Source organism: Myodes glareolus, chromosome 14 (genome assembly GCF_982192425.1).
Source record: "Myodes glareolus chromosome 14, mMyoGla1.1, whole genome shotgun sequence".
In the NCBI taxonomy this organism is placed as follows: Eukaryota; Metazoa; Chordata; class Mammalia; order Rodentia; family Cricetidae; genus Myodes; species Myodes glareolus.
Window position 1 is genome coordinate 48,914,104 of NC_142039.1, and position 19,092 is coordinate 48,933,195.

The window sequence follows — 19,092 nt, forward strand, 5'->3', positions numbered from 1 at the left end:
GAGGGGTAGCTGGGACTGTGCACTGGCTGGCAGCATATGACCCCTTGACCCTGGAAAATGGGCATTAGGGGATTAGGCCACAGGGCAAGGAGTCAGCCAGAAGGATCAGGTGGTCTTCTCAGAGAAAATCCTTTGGTGGAGAAGAGGAAAGGTCGTGACTGGAGGTGGGTGGGGTGGGACCTCTGGGAGAGAGTCCACTCTGACTACATTTGGAGGGAGGAACCTGTCAGATGGGGTGGGGAGGGAAGGGCATAGCATCGCCCCGTAAGGGCAGCCAAAGACTTCAGCTCCAGTGGCCACAGTCAGGCACATCTTCTGAATGCTTGCTGCATGTAGCCCAGATGAGTATACGGGAGGTCTAGGGAAGCAGGGGACCTCAAGGCTTAGTCTCCAGGGCTCCCAGAAGACACTGGACTATGGGAAGGCAGGGCTATGGGGGTGGCCTAGCGTCCAGAACTGCAGTGTGTCTCGGATGTTATTGTTACTTGTGAAAGTTTTCAGTGCTCTCTGTGAGGAAAAACTCCAATTTTTGGAGAGGTACGGATGTCATAATGGGACATGTTGATCTCTTGTAAGACAAACGCACAGGAACATACAATCTTTGCGTAAAACCTGGGAAGCTCTCCCCACCCATGGTGTCTGCTGAGTAGTTAAGACAGCAACAAAGATCCTGGAAGACATGAAAGAAGTAAATTTGAATACAACTAAATAGACTGCCCATTTTTAATCCTCAAATATGAAGAAGGTGCCTGAATGCTTTTCTTTTTGTGGTGGGACTTAAAAGTTGTTTTAAAATGATACCGGTAAGGTCTTTTCTTTATTTAGTGGTGTTATATGTATAAATTGACAGCCTATCTGCTAGACAAGTCTTCCACACTGAGATACACCCCTAGTACCCAGGGAACTATTTTAAAATGAAAGTTGACAGGTGCTGCTTCTAGGGAAGATGGCATTCGTGTGTAGCCTGTCCCCAGATGGGCTTCTGTGGGGCTCTGAGATTGGTTCTGGAGAAGGTGATTAACGGGAATGAAAAGAAGCCCAAAGCAGTTCTGCTGGATGCTCCCCCTCGCCTCACACACCTTCCCTTTGTTTCAGTTTCCTTCTCCCATGGAAACACAGCTTGCCAACCTTCCCTTCAGATCGGCAGCCCCAACTCTGCCTGCTCCCTATACAGTTGCTCACAGCTTGAGAGCTAAAGGTAAGGAGCAGCAGATGTCGCAGATGAAGGGCACTAAACCAGGGGTGCCCTCGTACCCAAGCGCTTGACCTCTCTCTGAAGAACAAATGTGGACTTGCCTCTGGCACAACTGAGAGTACTAATAACTCTCTTAGTTTTTACAGCAGTATCAAGCTTGCGGAGGTGTTAAAATGCATAAAAATATATACCCAATGCTTACAGAGTGGGGTGGGAGGAGAGGAGAAGTGTGAGGGACACACAAAAATCACCGAGATCAAGATAAGATAGAAGAAACCCTTTAATTAAGTCTTGAAGATGACTACATGAAATTCAACATAGAAATTTAAATTCTGGACTTAGACAGCAACTGCTATTTTTCTCCCTGTAAGGAGCCCCCAACAGTGATGGAGAGGCACGAATAGTGACAAGGTTGCCATTAGAAAGATGTCTTCTGTCAGAAACCCATGCTCATGCCCATTTAGTGTCACTGGAGACACACCGAACTCCTGCCCAGGATTTCTCCTGGTCCGCCCTAAGGAGTTCATTATGGCTTTGGGATAGAGGGCCACAAAACACTGAATTAGACACTGCAGGCCTGCAGGCCTTTGGAATGGCTTTTCTTGGGTGTTCAATGAGGGACTTAGGTGGTCAGAGGAAGGCTTGTGCATGAAGGTCAAGGCCAAGGAGCATGCGATTAGTTGTGAGACTTGAGAGTGTGTGGGATGGGACAGCAGACTTCTGGGTATGTCTGTAAGATTTGTGTGCGATAGTGTGTAAGATGGCATGTTTGTGAGTGAATTTGTATATATGAGTGGATGTATGTTTTAGGTTGTGGGTGACGATGCATGTTCATGTGTGACAGCACATGTGTGTATGCCCCCCAGCCTTCCCAGTCCTACAAGCTCCACCTCCCAGAGACCATCTGCTTCCAATTACCAGCATCCCATTTGGGGATAGAAACAGCAGGCTCTTCTTGGGGTGGCTTCTGAGAACCGGGTGGGCCAGCCTGGCTGCCCTAGTTCTGCTTCATGGGGGCTGAGGCTGCCCCAGTCAGCATGCTCTCCCAGCATAGAGAGCTCCACAAAGAGCCCTCTCTGCACCAGCCCTGGAGCCCTAGCCCTCCCCCAGATCATAAACCTGCCTGTGAAGACAGTCGGAAATAGTTCACCCTCAGTCTCATGCATGTGCAAAGACTGGAATGCCATTCGCTCAAGTTTTATTTTATTTTGCTTGGAAGGGGAGCGAGGGGGAGAAGAGTCCTGACCTAATTTGTTCTAGGCCAAAATACTATTTCATGTAAGAGTGTATACCTGCAAGCAGATCCTTGCTTGCCTTCTGGGGGTGTTCTGAACACTTTTGTGTCACCTGTAGCTACACAGTGCACAGCTCAGAAATGCAGGCCTGTAGTCAGAATTCTAGCACCTAAATGATAAACTCAGTGAAGCTGGATCCTGGGTTCTAAGTCTCTTTATCCTAACTTCTAGCTCATGTTGATGGGGTTGAAGCACCAGCATAATGTCTGGTATATATCAGGCACTGGATTGAATTAATGAGTCAAAATTCAGTTTAAAAAGTGACCTAGTACCAATGGGAAGAGGTTGGAAATAAATATTGTACAAAAGACCATAGTAATGTTCCAACAATATTTACTTACCATCAAGTTTCTTCTTTTAGCAACCTCATTTCATGAGTCTTTTTTTTTTTTTTTTTTTTTTGAGAGGGTGAGAGCTCAGTGGTTCTAATTAAAATCAGCAGAGATCAGAAGGGGTATGAATGCTTCAGTTCAGCAGGGAATAGGTATGCCCAAGGCAGATAGCTTAGCGAGGCCTCTCCTGAGGGCAGCTCAGGCTAGGGGTCTTCCCAACAGGAGCTTTTCCAAAGGAACCAAGTAATATTTCATCCCTACCGGTGGATTTTTGTTATTGTTTGGGGCCATAACCTGCCTACATTATAACCTGGCAAAAACACACACAAGCAACTCTGTTAGTGCTGGTTCATAGAAAGATCATTTAATAAGAAAAGAGAGAAACAATCTCAAGGCTCCAAAATTTAAGTTGTCTAGTGACATAATTTCAAGTAAAATGAATATGTGATTAACACTTCTTGATTTCCCAAAACCATTCAGAAAGGCCTTCGACAAAAACAAAGAGGCCTTAGCTCTGGAGTGTCCCCTCCTGGTGCCTGCAAATTTATAGCCCAGCTCTTAGCTGTGGGGACAACACAGGAGGTCAAGGGTCGATGGTCGCAGGAGTGGCTGGACTCTGATTTGCTGGCTCCGCATGCCTCCGAATCTTTGCAGAGGTGCTCAGGCGTTGGGGTTGGTCCGCATGAGCTCCACGTCGGCCTGCACCATCTCCCTCACCAGCTCCTGCAACCAAAATCCAGGGTGGGTGGTGAGGGCGGGGTTTCTGCCACCCTCTTCTGCAACACCTCCTCCCAGGGCTCAGAAAGATCTGCCTGACTGTAGTCCACTAGCAAGGGTTCACAGCTAACAGCTGTGAGAACTTGCATTGGAGACACAACTTACATCAAAGGCAACGCGGGGCTTCCAGTTCAGTTTCTGCTGCGCCTTGGAGCAGTCTCCCTGCAGAAAGTCCTGCGGAGAGAGGGCAGATGAGAGTGCTTGTGGAGTACCCCTTTCCCAATCTGTCCCATCAGGTAAGATGATTCGATTTAAGCTAGGACCTTACGAGGGAGCCATCTCCGACTCCTGCCCACCCCCATAGCCCTACCTCATCCTAATGACTCTGATGGCTTTTTTTTTTTTTTTTTTTTTTTAGATATTAAGTTGTCAGGAGGGTGACTGGGAAAACTGTTTCAAAATGCTGCTCTTCTCGGCAGAGGTCAGGGGTAAATCAAGCCTGAATGTTCAAGACACAAAGCTCACTGCACGATGGCCGTTCCAGGTCCTTGACCTGGAGGACTCGGACCCATCTGCTGGGTCTGGTCCCTAGAATCCACACTCCTCCAGGTCCGGTCTTAGGTCTGCAGCCTTTGCCCTGTCCCTGCCTCCTGCACCTTGTCCTGGATTTGGAGTCAGCGGAAACCCCCGCCTCTGGTCTGGCTTTTGGGACAGCCTAGGCGGGCAGGCACACAGCAGGCTAGGGAGCACGAGCTCTGGCTTTGCTAAGGTGAAGACAGTTCTCTGCCAGCCAGCAGCGCACCCACAAGCTCCAAAACCAAAACTTTCATTTCCTGGCTACTGCAGAGGGTCTGTTATAATCTCTTTCTTCCTTAGAAAATAGGGATTTTCTTTCTTGACTCATGGGACAAACACGAAAACCTCAGTTTCAGACCCTGTGTATCTGAGACCTCTGGTCAGCCCAGGCTCTTTGTCTAGCTCCACTCACCTCCAGATGCTCCTTCAAGGCTGCTTTTAGAGGAGACTGCTGACCACTGTCTCAGCCCAGGACTGGACCTTCCCAACATATACAGCTGAGGTCAAGCCTCCCGGTCTGCTTGCTCAGTTCTGACTTTATGAGGAGGGGAACACAAACGTACTGGAGCTTTCTGAATATCTAGCAAGAGCAGTTCACTTTCTTTCATTTAAGATACTCCCTCGGAAGGAAGACTGGCAACTAACAGGAAACCGTAAAGAAGAAAATCCTGTGTCTTCACCCTCACACAGTTCTTTATTGTAGGTCTCAAGACTAATGGGCATTTCAAGATGGGTTTAAAGGGAAGAAAGGAAGGAAAGGAGAGGAAAGGGGAAAACCAGAAAAAAGCCAGTTAGGTATATATTCATATGAGTGCATCTACTGCTGCATATGCGGAGATGCAAAATAACCAGGGACTGGGAAAGCAGGAGAGAAAAGGGAGATCTTTATAATGATGGGTATGTTATTAGGATACTGTATTTTAGCTGTGCACTCTTAGACCAGTGGACCAGCTGCTCTGAGTGACAGCCACAGATAACTAAGCTGCAATAAAAGGCCTCCCTGCACTTGGCAGCCAACGGCACTTGGTTCAGGATTTCAGAAGGGTAGGCCAGAGTGTTAGGTACCAGCTATTTGTGCTTCCCACAGGGTGCTCACCTGGGCATTCCCGGCAAGGTGGTCTGGATTCCAGTTCCCTTTTCCCTGCCCGAGTCTTTACTCTAGCAGAGGACATTCAGGGACTCTCGTTCTCAATCATTCATCATTGCTTTTTAGGCTTGAATAAATCAAATTCCCAAAGGCTTTGCATTTCACAATACGCTGAAGTACCCACTTCCTCCCCAGAGTGTTAACCAAAGTGAAGCAAGTTATTTCTGCTGGCCTAAAAGCCCATTTCCAGACTCCCCAGGAAAGGTAGGATACAAGAATTAGTAATTAGCATTTTTAGCACAGTGCTACCTGGAGCTGCCAATGAAAGTGGAAAAACAAACCAGGTAATTTATTTCTCTTTACTCTCCCTAAATAAACTTGTATATACTTTTTACAATGCTTCTCTTTTAGTGTAAAAGCCACACAAGGATATTCCTTCTTTTTCCCCAGAGGAAGCTGTGTAGTTTGGAGTCATGAAGCAATGTCCACCCGCCCCTCTCTGTCCTCAGCTTCAGGAGAACATGGTTACTGTTGACTCACAGACCGCCGGCAGTAAATCAACCAGCACAGCATGGATGCAATTCATGGCTATGAACATACAGTTAAAAAAAGCCCTAAAACTCAGTTTGGTTTCAAATGATCTCAGTAGGCTTGGGAAAGGGAGCTTTATATTGTAATTATGTTTCCTGTATTTTTCTACAAGTAGCTCATAATATAAAAACAACCAGGCAACTACAATTAAGAAAAAAAGAAAAATGGTTTTCAAAAACTTAGCAACAGACACTACTAAATACACTGTAAAAGTATTTCATTGAAACCAGAGACAAGCCCAGCTAAACTTCCCAATCTAGTTTTCAGCCCTCTCTTAGACTGCAGCCTAGGAGCTTCCTTAGCCTTCTGCCAACACTCTGTCTCCCTGAAAGCTAATTAGATCAAGAGGCCTTAGGAAGGGAGCGCATGCGGTCCTATCAGAACAAAACAGTGGCTCTTCTTGCCAGGTGCCACTAACATGGGCTAGTCAAAATGTTTTTATCTCCTCAGCTTTTCTTCCCGTTAGGCAAGTGCTTTACCACTGAGCTCTCCTCCCCACCAACGTGGTGTGCTCTGTACTTCACTGTCCTAATGGGAACATATTACTAAACTGAGGGTGGTGGTGTGTGCCCTTCATCCCAGCATGCAGAGGCAGGCGAATCTCTGATCTACAGTTCCAGGCCAGCCAGAGCTACACCGAGAAACCCTGTGTCAAATTATTTTCTACCATGGGATCTGGCCAATGGTTTGTTTCATTTACAAGCTCCCTGGCTCAGGCACACTTCAGGGGTGGCATGACAAGGCCTGCGTGTGAAGGCACACAGTGCTGGACAGGAGGGCAGACAGGAAATGCTCCTTTAAACATCATTTCCTCTGACCTGCAGAGAAGTCGGGTTGGGAGGTGGACTCCTGCAGGGCAGCCCAGAGTTGCTGTGCTCAAACGCACGGATGTGGGGAGAAAGAAATGGCATGATCTGTACTCCTTTTATATTTAAGTCTTTTAAGACATTTGAACTTCCACAAAAATCCTCCAATAGGGCAAGCAGTTCCTAACGACAAATGAAAAGAATGAGTTTATGTACACTGCTCTCCATTTTGAATTATTTGGTTCTCCACAGAGCATACACTACCATATGACACAGAGGCAAAACTGGAATTAAGTGATGATTTTATGTAGAGTTTCTACAGAATTTCTACAAAGAACTTCATGAAATGGGTGGTCTGGAGTTTTTCTGGAAAAAAAAAAAACAGGCAACAAAGCTCTAAGAAAATTTAAAGCATTTTAATGTAAATATGGCATTTCCTAAATCTGGCTTCTGGTGTCTTGCCATTTTCACTGCTATTCCTGAGGTGAACTATACAGTTTCAATATGTAATTTATTATTGTCAAATTCAATTAGGCTTAACTAAGCATTTTACAGCAGCTAAACAGCACAAGGAACAGAGAAAGGCTGCAGACAAGCTCTCTCCACAGACCCCAGCTCCGTTGCCCCTAGGAGTTGTCCTGCAGCAGGAGCACCCAGACATGGTGGCTTTTACGGTAATGGAGATGCAAGCGTAGCCTGAGAAGAGAGCATGTTTTGTTGCAACTAAATCTCAGGCTTTCCTGGCCATTGGTCTTGTTACAGTGGATAGATAAAGCGCCAGACCAAGTCCTGGGGAAGTCATTAGGCCAGTTCCTGAGCCCACAGCAGTTAACGCAGTCCAGAGAAGGAGGGCTCACCCTGCCATTATTGTCTCCTCTAATTAGAGGCCACTCTTGTGAGATCTCTGGGCTCCCTGTGCACGGCTGTCAAGATAACAAGACACCTTTCCGCCACACAGGTTCCTTTTCTCCCCTGATGGGATTTTGATTGTTCTTACACAAATTAAGTTCCATCAGTACACTAAACTGGATCATTCAGGATAACTCCAAGCTCACACCCTCATTTCTTTTTCTCCCCTTTCTCTAAGTTTGATTCGGGGAAATTATAACATTTAGATTGAATTACAAGTTGGATTGGGTTTCCTTGGCAGGTTTGTGGTAAGGTTTGTAGGAACATCTGGTGGGGCAGAGAGACTTTAAGAACATAAGAGCTCTTGGCAGGATGTTGTTAAATTTCTATGTGCATACTGAAAGAAATTGATTTTTGAGAGCCATAGACAAGAAGGTGCATAGACAGGGATATGACTAAGGAAAACCTAGCCCGATGGAAACCTTGGCTAAACATCTTCAGGAATTTAAGACATGGAGCTGTGAGTGGCACAAAAATACTCACTTTTCCCTCCTGCTTTTCTAAGAAAAGTGAAATTGAAGACTAGCTTAGGTTCCAAGGGAATAGAAGAATGCCAATGAGTGAAGTCCTTGATCTGACTTTATGCTAATGGAGTGAGGAGGCAAGCTTCCCTCCCAGGGTAAAGCTTCTCCTGGGAAACACAGAACTGCTAAGAACAAAAAAAACCAACACAACTTGAGGGAAGCCTTTGAAGTTGCACTGCATATCCCAACCAAGATTCTAGACAGGCAGGGAGGGGCATATGGAGGAAAAGGGAGAGAGTAGCCTGAAGAGTCCCCCAAATGCACTCCCTCCCCACCAGCCTCCAGCCTGCAGTGCTCTCTGATGACCTGACCTGTGTAGTTTTAACTCTCATATGCTGGAATTTACTCCTGGCTTAATCCTACCCAAGGAGAGAGCTAACCTCAGAGCAGTACAGTGAGGAGGTGGCTGGGCATTTCCCTCTCCTCCCGTGGACTGCTTTAGAATAGCAAAGATTGAAGTCAATGCCAGGCCTCTCCTTTAATGACAAGGGGCGATAAGAGACAAGGAGAAAACAGCAGGTTGTCTCGTCTGTTCAGGAAGTGGGCTCAGGGGACTCTTCATCCAGCAGGGCTGACAGAGTGCCCCAGAGCTAAACTGATACAGCTTCACTAAGCGCCATTCCAGAGTGTAGCACAGCATGGGACATAGAAGAGCATCAGGCCCGCAAAAGCTGTTCCTAGTCTCCGCACAAAGGACACTCCAGGCCTATTGGCAATGGGCAGTGCCACATGGCCTTAGACTAAAAAACCACTGCTTGGAGCTCAAGACTCAACACTGTGCACTCTCCTGGTGGGTCCACTCAACAACCTGTTGGTCATGCTGCCTGTTCTTCTGGATGGTACCTCCTCTTACAGGATCTTTAAGATCCTGTGGTTCCTTCACTGATCCCATTTTTCTGTGAGAAACTATTCAACAGCTACCAAGAGGTATTAAACGAAGGAAAAGAAACATCTACTTACATGTGGGCCTCACACACTTATAAAAGAGTCTACCACTATTTAGAACTTTCTGAAAAGTGAATGAGGATGTGTCTTCTTCCCACTGCATCTATCCATCAATATACCATGACATACACACATCTTTTCCATTATATTTTAAAAAATACAGCTAGTGCCAGGCAGTGGTGGTGCACACCTTAAATCCCAGCACTTGGGAGACAGAGGTAGGCAGATCTCTGAGTTCAAGGCCAGCCTGCTCTACATAGCTAGTTCCAGAGCAGCCAGGCCTACAGCAGAGAAACCCTGTCTCAAAAAAACATATATATATATATATATATATATATATATATACACACACACACATACATACATACATACATACATATATATGTATATATATATTTAGCATGAAAAAAAGTTAGGCAAAAAAAAAGTTCTACAAGTTACACAAAAACATATTTATCCTCTAAACCTGGGGATTTTGCATATATAGAATCAAGTAGCTATTGGTCAAAAATAACAGAAAAATAGACACCTGTACTGAAGATGTGTAGATGCCATGTTTGTCATTGTTGCCTAGTGATCATAACACCTGCTGACAGCATCTGCACTGTGTTAGACACTAACTTTCCAAGGATGATTCACTGAATGCAGGAGGACATGCAAATCATCTTATACAGGGTCGTAAGTTATCTGAGTATTTTGTCAGAGGGGGATCCTGGAACCAATTCTCTGAGGATTCTGAGGGATGACTGTATTGGGAGAAAGTATGGGCGCTCAGATTATTAATTTTACTTTAGAGTTTTAATGAGTCTTGAGAAAGTTCTCTCAGGCCAGCATGCTTGAGACATGGGTAGCTTTACCTCTGTGGAACAATTACACACCCCAGCATTCACACTAGCCAAACTGGACCATCTCCCTTAGCAGCTTGGAATTCTCCACTACTGCCTGTCTGCCAATTACTACAGAGCTTTGAATGGGGTACAGAAACGGGAACCAACCCAGGAACACTCTTACCAGCCTGTATAACCTCACGGGACCCACGCTTAGCCCATCTAAATGAGCAAGCAAAGGAAAACATTTCTAAGGAGCAATGTCCAGTAGCTTGAGAGAGTTACATGCTCACAGGTAGAGGTCTAACATACATGTTACAGGTGAGACTCTGAGAAGGTCACCTTGCAACATCCACATTTATGACCCCTTTGGACCTGTTCTATGTCTACACTTGTAGTCATGGAACTCCCCCCCCCCCCCACACAACCTAGGTTGTGAAGCCTAGTGCTTGACAGGGAAAGTAAAGTGAATGACTTACTATAACTAGAGCCCTCTGATCCTAATTCCTTCACTAAAGTTCATTGTAATCAGCTGATGGGGGTGGTAGTGGTGACTCACACGAATAATGTAAGGGCCACTTAATGACAGGGAGATAAGATTGTTAGTGACTTCAGCATTCCAGGCTTCAAAGTCAGCACCATCTTCTTTGAAAATTACTGGCTACTGTTAATAACTAGATCTGGGGTGTAAAGATTTGTCTATGTTAGTAGGAGGTGGCATAAACCCCCGAGGAAAGGAGATAAAGCACCTTTAAGTGGACCGATTAGGGACTGTTGTGACATAATTGGCAAGTGGCGCTCTGGACACAAGATGCAGGCTGCATTTCTTTTGCCACTTAGCACTTTCTGCCCTCAAAGCACTTTGCAGAGTTCAGCTAATTAAACTTGAAGACATCCACACTCAAGATGCAACTCAGGAGATTTTATATCTGCTTCAGAGGCCTCTTTCTAGAGATGAAAGTTTTCTACAAAGTGTCTTGGAGCTCGGAGCCCAACTCTGTTATCCAGCTTATCTTGAGCCTGCACTCTCTTATCCAGGAAGGCAACTGAGGCCATGGGGCATCCCGGATTGCACAACACAAAGGCAATTTTCCTTAAGCTTGCTTCCTTCTTGTTTGTTAGGCAATCTATCATCTTAGAGAAAATCCCTACCTTTATTTTGAACACATACAGAAAAGAACATCATAACAAATACAATTACCCTTACAATTAAAATGGGATGGCTTTTTCTGTGGGTGTTTCTCAACTTATATAGCACATTGAGGTCTTCTAATTCAGAGTCTCTCTTCAATAACTTACCTATCTACTCATACTTTGCCTCCTCCCTTGTCTGTCCCCAAGTTAGATGGAACTGACTTAAGAGGGCCACACTCACATGTTCTATCACTACTTCCCTAGCAGCTTCTTGAGGGCAACTAACACAGAAGACCCTGCATTTGGCTGCTTAAAAAACTACCTGGCATTTGTGAGTTTCTTGAGGAGTACAGAGGAAAGATAAGTATCAATTCAGATCCTTAGGTTTTCCACAGTTTGACTTGCTTCTTTTCCCACGATCAAGGCAAAGAAAGATTTAACAGGCTGTGGGGATCTACACTGCATGGCTACCTGTTACTCGTCCTTTCCTTTTTTCATGAGAAGAACAGAATCCCTATGTCTATCTGTTGAGATATTTCAGCCAGATATCATGAAGCCATCTAGTGGTAGAGTCTTGGACTAGAATGCAGCATCTCTGATTTTTAGTCTAGCAGTCACAATGTTCAAAGGACCAAGCCCTCCAAGGAAAACAGTGTACTTATGCAACATTAATGTGAGAGGCAAAGAGACTTCTAAATAATGTGTCAGCATATGATGACATCAGTACATGCCAATGGTGGATAGAGGTTGACACAGAAATTCAGCCACTGTGTAACTCAACGAATATGTTGTTATAGAACAAACTCAGCCACAGTGGTGGAACAAGAGTAGTGGCCAAAGGGAGGATGACTGGCAGTATGCAGAAGGAGACCTTGGGGGAAATTAAATGAATGTTCCCTAGGTGGACAGAAGCATATTACAGAAGCCCATGCACTTGTCAGAACCAATCTAACTGCAGTTAACATCTGTGCATTTCACTATAAATTTCATCTCAACCAAAACATTCTTAAACATTCCTAAGAACACAGAGATATCACTGGAGGGAACTGGACTCCTGTCCAGGGCTCAATGAACTCGGCTGTTTCTGAGCACCTCTGAGTATTAGGTTCTAAATCTATAAAACTGAGGTAAACACTGTCTATGCTACAGGATGGTTGTAAGAATTAAGGCTACACACAAACAGCTGCTGGTACCAGATTTCTCCCCTTGAAGTACTGGAGATCAAGCCCCATTCATGCTAGTGAAGCAAGCCTTTTATCCCAGAGACACCCAGTCCTTGTTTCACTGTTAGGCTCAGGTCTTTGTTTGCCAAACAAATCTACCCAGGATTGTATACTCTGTCTTTCTACAATTACTGCACGCATTTTGCAGCTTTGTGGTTTGTTGCCAGACACTGATTTTGTCAGGCACTGGGGAAGCAACTATGGATAAGTCAAGGCCTTGACTGTCATGGCACCTGTGCTGGGTTGGGGAGATGGCAAGAGGTGCACAGAGATACAAGGAGGGTATCAGCTAAGAGCGAGTGTGGTGACAAGGCTGTAGAGGTGGGGACTTGACAAGAGTGGGACAACCCTGACAGTTAAGGGACATTCTAAAAAGTAACATCTGATCAGAGATCTGAATGGTAAGAAAAGATCTTGTTAAGAAGGTCTTTTGGGGGACACCACTGATAGGAAGTAATTTAGGGAGCAGAGCTTCAGCTCTGAGGAGTACAGATCAGGCCACTGCTTGTGGATACATGAACAAGGGAAAAGCAGCTCATGGTGAGGTCAAAGAAGGTTAAAAAGACTTGTCATGGATCCCCGGTCTTCCTCTATAGAAGACATGTTGTGCCAAGGCTTTATTTTCTGAATCATACCTGACTGTCCCTTAAGAGTCTAAGCCTATGGGCCATGGTTAAAAAGCTAGTAGAAGCCTGAATATTTGGGGTGGTAATTTTCAAAAGCATGACACTGACTTCTAGCTGTTCACACTGATTTTTCTCTCTGTACATAAACTCTTATGCACAACCTCTGCTCCTCTTTGATGTTTGGGCACGTAACCTAACTTACTCTGTAGGGGCCCCGTCTGGGCTACTACAGTGAAGACTCAGCACGATACCTAGATGGCTTTGGGAGGCTAGGAACCTGGTTGCTGTGCTCAGATACCCCCTGGAGTGTGTGTTAGCAAGGCTGCCTATCTTCTGGCCAAATGAGGACAGCAATAGCTTCTGAGGGCTGAGATGCCTCTACCCTTCACTTCTTTTCTGGTTAGTGGAAAGTGACAGCCTTGAACACCCCGAGGTGCCTACGGAGCCTTTCCCCTGACCAGACCTCAGGGTGGGACACATTACTGGAACCTACTTTCCTTTAACGAATTTCACCATATGGTGTATGTGTTTGTGTTAGTACGTGTGTATCTTTGAAAGGCCAGAGAAGCAGTCCGTTACCATCCTAGCATTGATAGCAGGGAGTCTGGACTTTGCTCTGGTTCCTGAAGAGTTTAAGCACTAGAGGTTTTCACAGACATCTGTGTACTTTGTCTTAGATGAGAAGAGTCAAAGACAGGAGAGGAGAGGAGACCAGATAAGATGTTCAGGCTAAAGAGGTGAAAGATGGGGTTCCTAGGTGACAGTGGTGGTAGAGTGCGGCCATGCAAAGATAATTGGGGAAGTAGAACACAAAAAGACTTATGGATTGATGGGATGCAGATAAGAGAATAAGGATTCTGGATTCTGGATTAAAAGAAAACCCTCCCCCATTCTTTCAAAGGCATTTATGAATTTATAATGCTATGAGACATTCCATTATAGTCTCACTAGCTTTATTAGTTTCTCTGCTTCAAGGCACCTCCTTATTTCCAACATTATGAAACAGGGGCTCTCTGAAGGTTACTTTTGTTAAGCTGCTGATAACCCTTTCTATCATACTCCATGGAGAGGCACTTTCTGGTAATGACTTGATATGACGCCAAAGTCCTTGAGTCTACTTATCACCCAGAGAGCAATTCTACTTCCATGAATCCTGGCTACTCATGTGAAAGGAATACTAATCTTCTGTGACTTGAGCTGGCGGACAAGTGAGGAAAGGGTTAAGCTAAGCTGTGTCTACTGTGCAATACCAACACGTACTACTTTTATTATTCTCCACTTGCGGCTAGAGGAAGTCCGAGAGGTGGCCTTTCACATGACATCATAAAAGCCTGATTTATCGCCAGCCACCAAACATCTAGAAAATCATAACATCCTTTCAGGAAAATGCAGTGGAAAATAATCAGGCTGGCTTTGATGAAAGCTTTGGTGGGGACTCCAAGTGTGACACCCTGCACAGTCGCCCTTGGCAGGTGCTTTGTTTGCCCTCAGTGCTGGCCTTGCTGACAAGGCCGAGGGTCTGATCTAAATGACGGCCTGTGATGGAGTGCAGCTTCCTGTCCACAGACCAAATAAGTTGGGATCATAGTCTGCCAACCTGATGAAAACAGCACTTCAGTGTATGTGAATATGCTTTGGAAATGACAGCTCAGTCCAGATGTGAGAAATTATTGACTATGAGAGTAAAAAAAAAAAATCATGCCTTGTTACATAATCTACTGCCACATGCTCTGAGGAGCATGGCTGTCACACATCCTGTATTGTACCAATGACCTTTCCTCTGTTTCTGTCTTTACTGATTGATCTAATGAATTATGATTATGATTTTTTTTTGTTGTGCTGGGCATTATTTGAAAATCTCTTGCATGCTATACAAGAACTCTACTGTGGAAGTATTAAGCTCTATGCCTGTCTTTAGGACACAGCTCATCAGCTAGACCTTTTCATCTCAAGACACTTTACCCAGAACAGTGTTCCACTGCATCATGCTCCTAATGACAAAGGGAGCTAAGAGATGATGGAGTGGAGATCTCTCCCCATCAAATGTTACAGGATATAAAGGGACAATTGAGTTCCTCATAGCACAAGCTATGCATCCAAGAAAGGGACACCTCCATATTGATTCTTTAAATGCTTAGTCAGTTGGCAAAACTGCCAAGCAGGAGCCTCTTGTCTCTGATGCATATGATGTGTTCTGCAAATAAACCCAGGAAGGAAGGTCAGAGTAACCTGAGAGCCAGTTCTCAAATTATGGCCACATCCATTTTCCATAGGCCTATTAGTGGAAAAAGTTGGCCTATCTACACAGAGCAAGGTAAGCTACTGAGTTTTGGGAAGGAAAGCTGCTGTAGTGATTTATCCAGGCTGAAAAGAGCTGTTTTCAGAGTTGAAAGTGGCACAGATACTACTTTCACTGCTAAGTCGTTAAGTGCCGCAACACAGAAACCATGCCTGGGTTTAAGGACTCAGAAAGGAACACCTCTCTTGTGACCCTAAGCATTCCTGAAGATTGGTATTAGTGTGGCTCCTTAGGAAGGATGAGCTCCCTGTGGTTGAGGTACTGAGCCCCAGACTGACACATCAGACACATCAATCTTGGGCATACAGAAAGCCTCAGTGCCCATCATTGTACCTTTGCAAATTTAGTTTTTTTAACTGTTCCATCAGGCCTATAGTGAACCTGCCCAGATCATCCACACCTACCTAGGGCCACATGAGGAATGGTAATGCCCCTCAACTGCATGCTCCTGACCTACTTCTCCTTTACAGTCTGCTATCAGAGCCTGCTCCAACACATGGGGCTGGTATTGATCCCCATCTGCTGCTGTCAGCTGAAATTCCATAGTGGCTGTGGTTTCATGCATCAGGCCTGCCTCATTTTTTTCCATCTGGCTGGACTGGTCAGTTCCCAGTATTGAAACTGAGTCAAACAGGGTGACCAGTGAAGCCAAGTAACTTAGAACATTGTAAGCAGAGGGTGGTGGCTTAAGATGCGTTATCTTCTAGTTTAGTAGTAAGGGAATCAGGGGCTATTTAGAGTCAAGGCAGATTTATTGGGCTTCTCATTGGATCTATCTATCCAACCCACTGTACACTCCATGTTGTTTATCCCTGCTAAGAGTCCTACATGGAAGGTAAGGAAACATATGCCCAGCAAATTAGATAACTTGTTCATTTTGACTTGAAATGGGGCCTGGACTCAAATCCAGGCCCAAATGACTGCAAGGGTTGGGCCTGCTAGCCTATATCATGTCTCTCAGGAATCTTCTCTTGGTCAGGCAGTTGGGAACAATATACAATCAAGTGTTCACCCCCCATATAGAAGCTGTGAGTGAGTGCAAACTATGTAGCCGGGAAAAGAACTTAACTAAAAAGACCCAGATAGAGATATTGTGATAATATACCTATAATTCTAGCACTTAGAAGGTAGGGGTAGGAACCTCATGAGTTTGAAGTGAAAATGATCTATATAGAGAATTATGGACAATCTTGGACTCTGTAATATGCAATAAGACCCTGCCTCAAAAAAGCAAGGTCTGATAATGTAGACTAGGGGTAGAAAAGTTGCCTAGGAAACATAAGGCTTAGTTCTCAGCACTACGAACAAAAAGAAAACAGAAAATGAATACGTTTTCACTCCACAGAGGTCCAGAAAAACCATGGCTGCTAGTGCACCACTTGTATCAATTAGAGTAGGTCCTTTATGGAGATAGAAATCTTAGCGAGAAAGCAAGAGTGGGGCTATTTATGACATACAGGACTGACATCTGTGTTTTATAGCTTGAAGAAAGCTTCGAGTCGCAAAAGAAAAAAATAATTTCATCCTTCCCCCAAGCCAGAAATGAATGGTTATGAAGAGGTAGACGAGAAAGCATCTTTGATTGGATTACTTCAGATTCCTTAGGCATTATCATTAATGGTTATGATCTTGAACTTTGTATTTAAAAGCAAACAAAGACCAAGTCATTTTCCCATGGAAGGGTATTTCTCTGCCTGGCAGCCCCTGGTACTCTAAGGCTAAGTTGCTCCCAATGGACTTTCTCCAGTAGAACTAGAATCTTTAAGGAACTGCTTGCCTTCTAGGTCCACAAAGAATACTAAGAACTGTTTGGCATGAAAATTTAAAGGGCTTGGGAAATGCTTGGAATCTGACTCCATCAGAACACAGTTAGATGTGAAAATACTTCAACACAGAACTAAAGCAAATGGCCTAGATCTTACTTATGCTATTACCATGACCATTCCTGACAGAAATAAATTGCTCCTGAGGAAACTTCTACAGTTTTCAGGGTCTACGGAATGAAGGAGACTGCACTGTCAGGGGCTCTGCACCTACGTAGTAGTAGAGCAAGTCTGGAGAATGCAAGGTAGCTAAGGCTTCGGCAAAAGCATCTTAACTTTTGGGCTTGGCTACTGAGAATTCAGATTTAGAAAGAAAGGGGTGCCTTAAATTATTACTACCCTATAATGATATCAACAGTTACCACAAAGGAGCCCCCAGTCTATTTTCTCATTGAATCCTGGCAACGTGCGCAACATTCATTTATCCACCCATTCATTTATGCAGCCAGTGGCCATAAATATGTGAGTCCAAGCAGCTCAAAGTTAATGATGGAGACTAAGAAGCAGATGGTAATAAGTTACAAATGTCATGCTCTAGGCAAGGGGAGGATCAGGGTGATAGAGCCAGAATGACTCTGACATGCAGGGTAGGATTACAACTTGAAGAAGGTACATGAGGAGTAAGGAAATGGACACTGTACTGGGCAGTGACAGTATCCTATGTTTGGCAGGCTACTTACGGAAGCACATGTGAAAAAAGCAATGGGATAACTTGTCAAGAACTCCCTCTGGAAAGTTTCAGGATTTAGGTTCCGTCATAGGAAATAGCAGAAGGGTACACAGACTAATGCAGTGGGGGCACTTAGAAAAAACATTTTCTAGTTCCCAAGAGGGCAGTGAGGTGTGAACATGAGCCAGGAGGACAAGGATAAGGTATCTAAGTGCAAGAATGTAACTCAAGGCCTAAGGAGAGGTCTGAGAACCTTTTAGAAACTGCAATAAGGTTTGGAGGGGTGGCATAGGGTAGATTGGAGCTCTCCCCTCTTGCTGGAAGTGAACCTCGGATGCACAGCAGTTAGCAGTAGCTCAGCATGGACTTTGTTGCCAAATCTTTCTATGCAGAATTTCAGTTGTTTCTAGTATTCTCTGGATGACCTGACTCTCAATGGGCCTATAATACAATATCTGTTGATGATAAAGAGGCAAGATAACGCAAGTGGCTGATGTGAGCAGAAACTTAAATATTAGCTACTGTATGTACCAGAGCCACTAGAATCAAACTAACTCACTTGGAAGGACACTCAGGCTTTCAAAGCTGGGTTGTGATGTTAGCTTCAAATGTCTCTTTATATGAGCTCTGCAGTTCTAGAAAGCTGCAGTTCCTATATATATTCGCGTATAGAGAATTCTTCAAAGCTGGAACCCTCTTCTTCCTACTCATACATTTAAGACCATAAAAGTCTGCTGAATCTGGGGTCAAAGAGACTTCATTTGAAATTCCAGATTCACCCTTCACTGTAGATTTAGCTCATTTGTTCAGCTACGTGTTTCATGGCATAGATGTTGACTTGATGAACACTTTCCACATTGTGAGGCCACATACCCAGTCATCCCTACCCCCATGTCTCTAGTTCTAGCCTCAGCCATTTCCCATGCCTAAACCCAGTCCTACCTCCTTCCCTGTTATACACCCCACATAGGAAGCAAAATCAGACAGGGCCATGTTTTTAGGTAATTAGGTAGTCAGTATAATTCTTATGAGTTGTAGGGTGGGCTGTCTCAGGGGGTGTGGTCTCTCTACTTTAAATACATTTTGGCAACCGCATGGCACTGGTCTACTTAGCTAGCAGGTGGCTCATGCCCCTTGTAGTGTCACTCCACAAGCAAAGAGAAACTCGACAGGACTAAGTACTGTAAGGGAAATTAAATACTGGTGGTCAGGAATGCTGCCTACATGATGAGGAAGCAGAGAGCCTTGGCTGACAGGATGCCAGAACTTCAGCGGAAGAACATGAACCTAGGGAGGAAGCCCCTTGGGCTGGGCCCAGGGTGGGGACTGATAATCAGAAGCCTTGAATTTCATAGTGCTGAGACTCGGAAGAGGAAGTTGTTATGGGTGATAGTGACTCCAAGGTGAGGTAGTGATTTATGGCTTTGCCAAGAAAGATCTGTGAGCTGTGTGTGGTACTCCATACCTGCTATCCCAACTCTAAGGAGGCAGAGGCAGGAAGATGGCGAGTTGG

The 19,092-nt window shown here is 44.8% G+C and overlaps 1 protein-coding gene across 1 annotated transcript in view; it reads right to left on the reverse strand.

Moving 5' to 3' along the window:
- Positions 1–3,164: 3,164 nt before the first annotated feature.
- Positions 3,165–19,092, reverse strand: part of Gmds (GDP-mannose 4,6-dehydratase) — a 528,555-nt gene continuing 512,627 nt past the window's right edge. Inside the window, exons 10-11 of the mRNA XM_085699335.2 lie at positions 3,705–3,773; positions 3,165–3,545 (exon numbers count right to left, since the gene is read on the reverse strand). Of these exons, the coding sequence (XP_085555461.1) occupies positions 3,483–3,545; positions 3,705–3,773 (132 nt within the window). The 3' untranslated portion in view covers positions 3,165–3,482. The remainder of the gene's footprint in view (positions 3,546–3,704; positions 3,774–19,092) is intronic.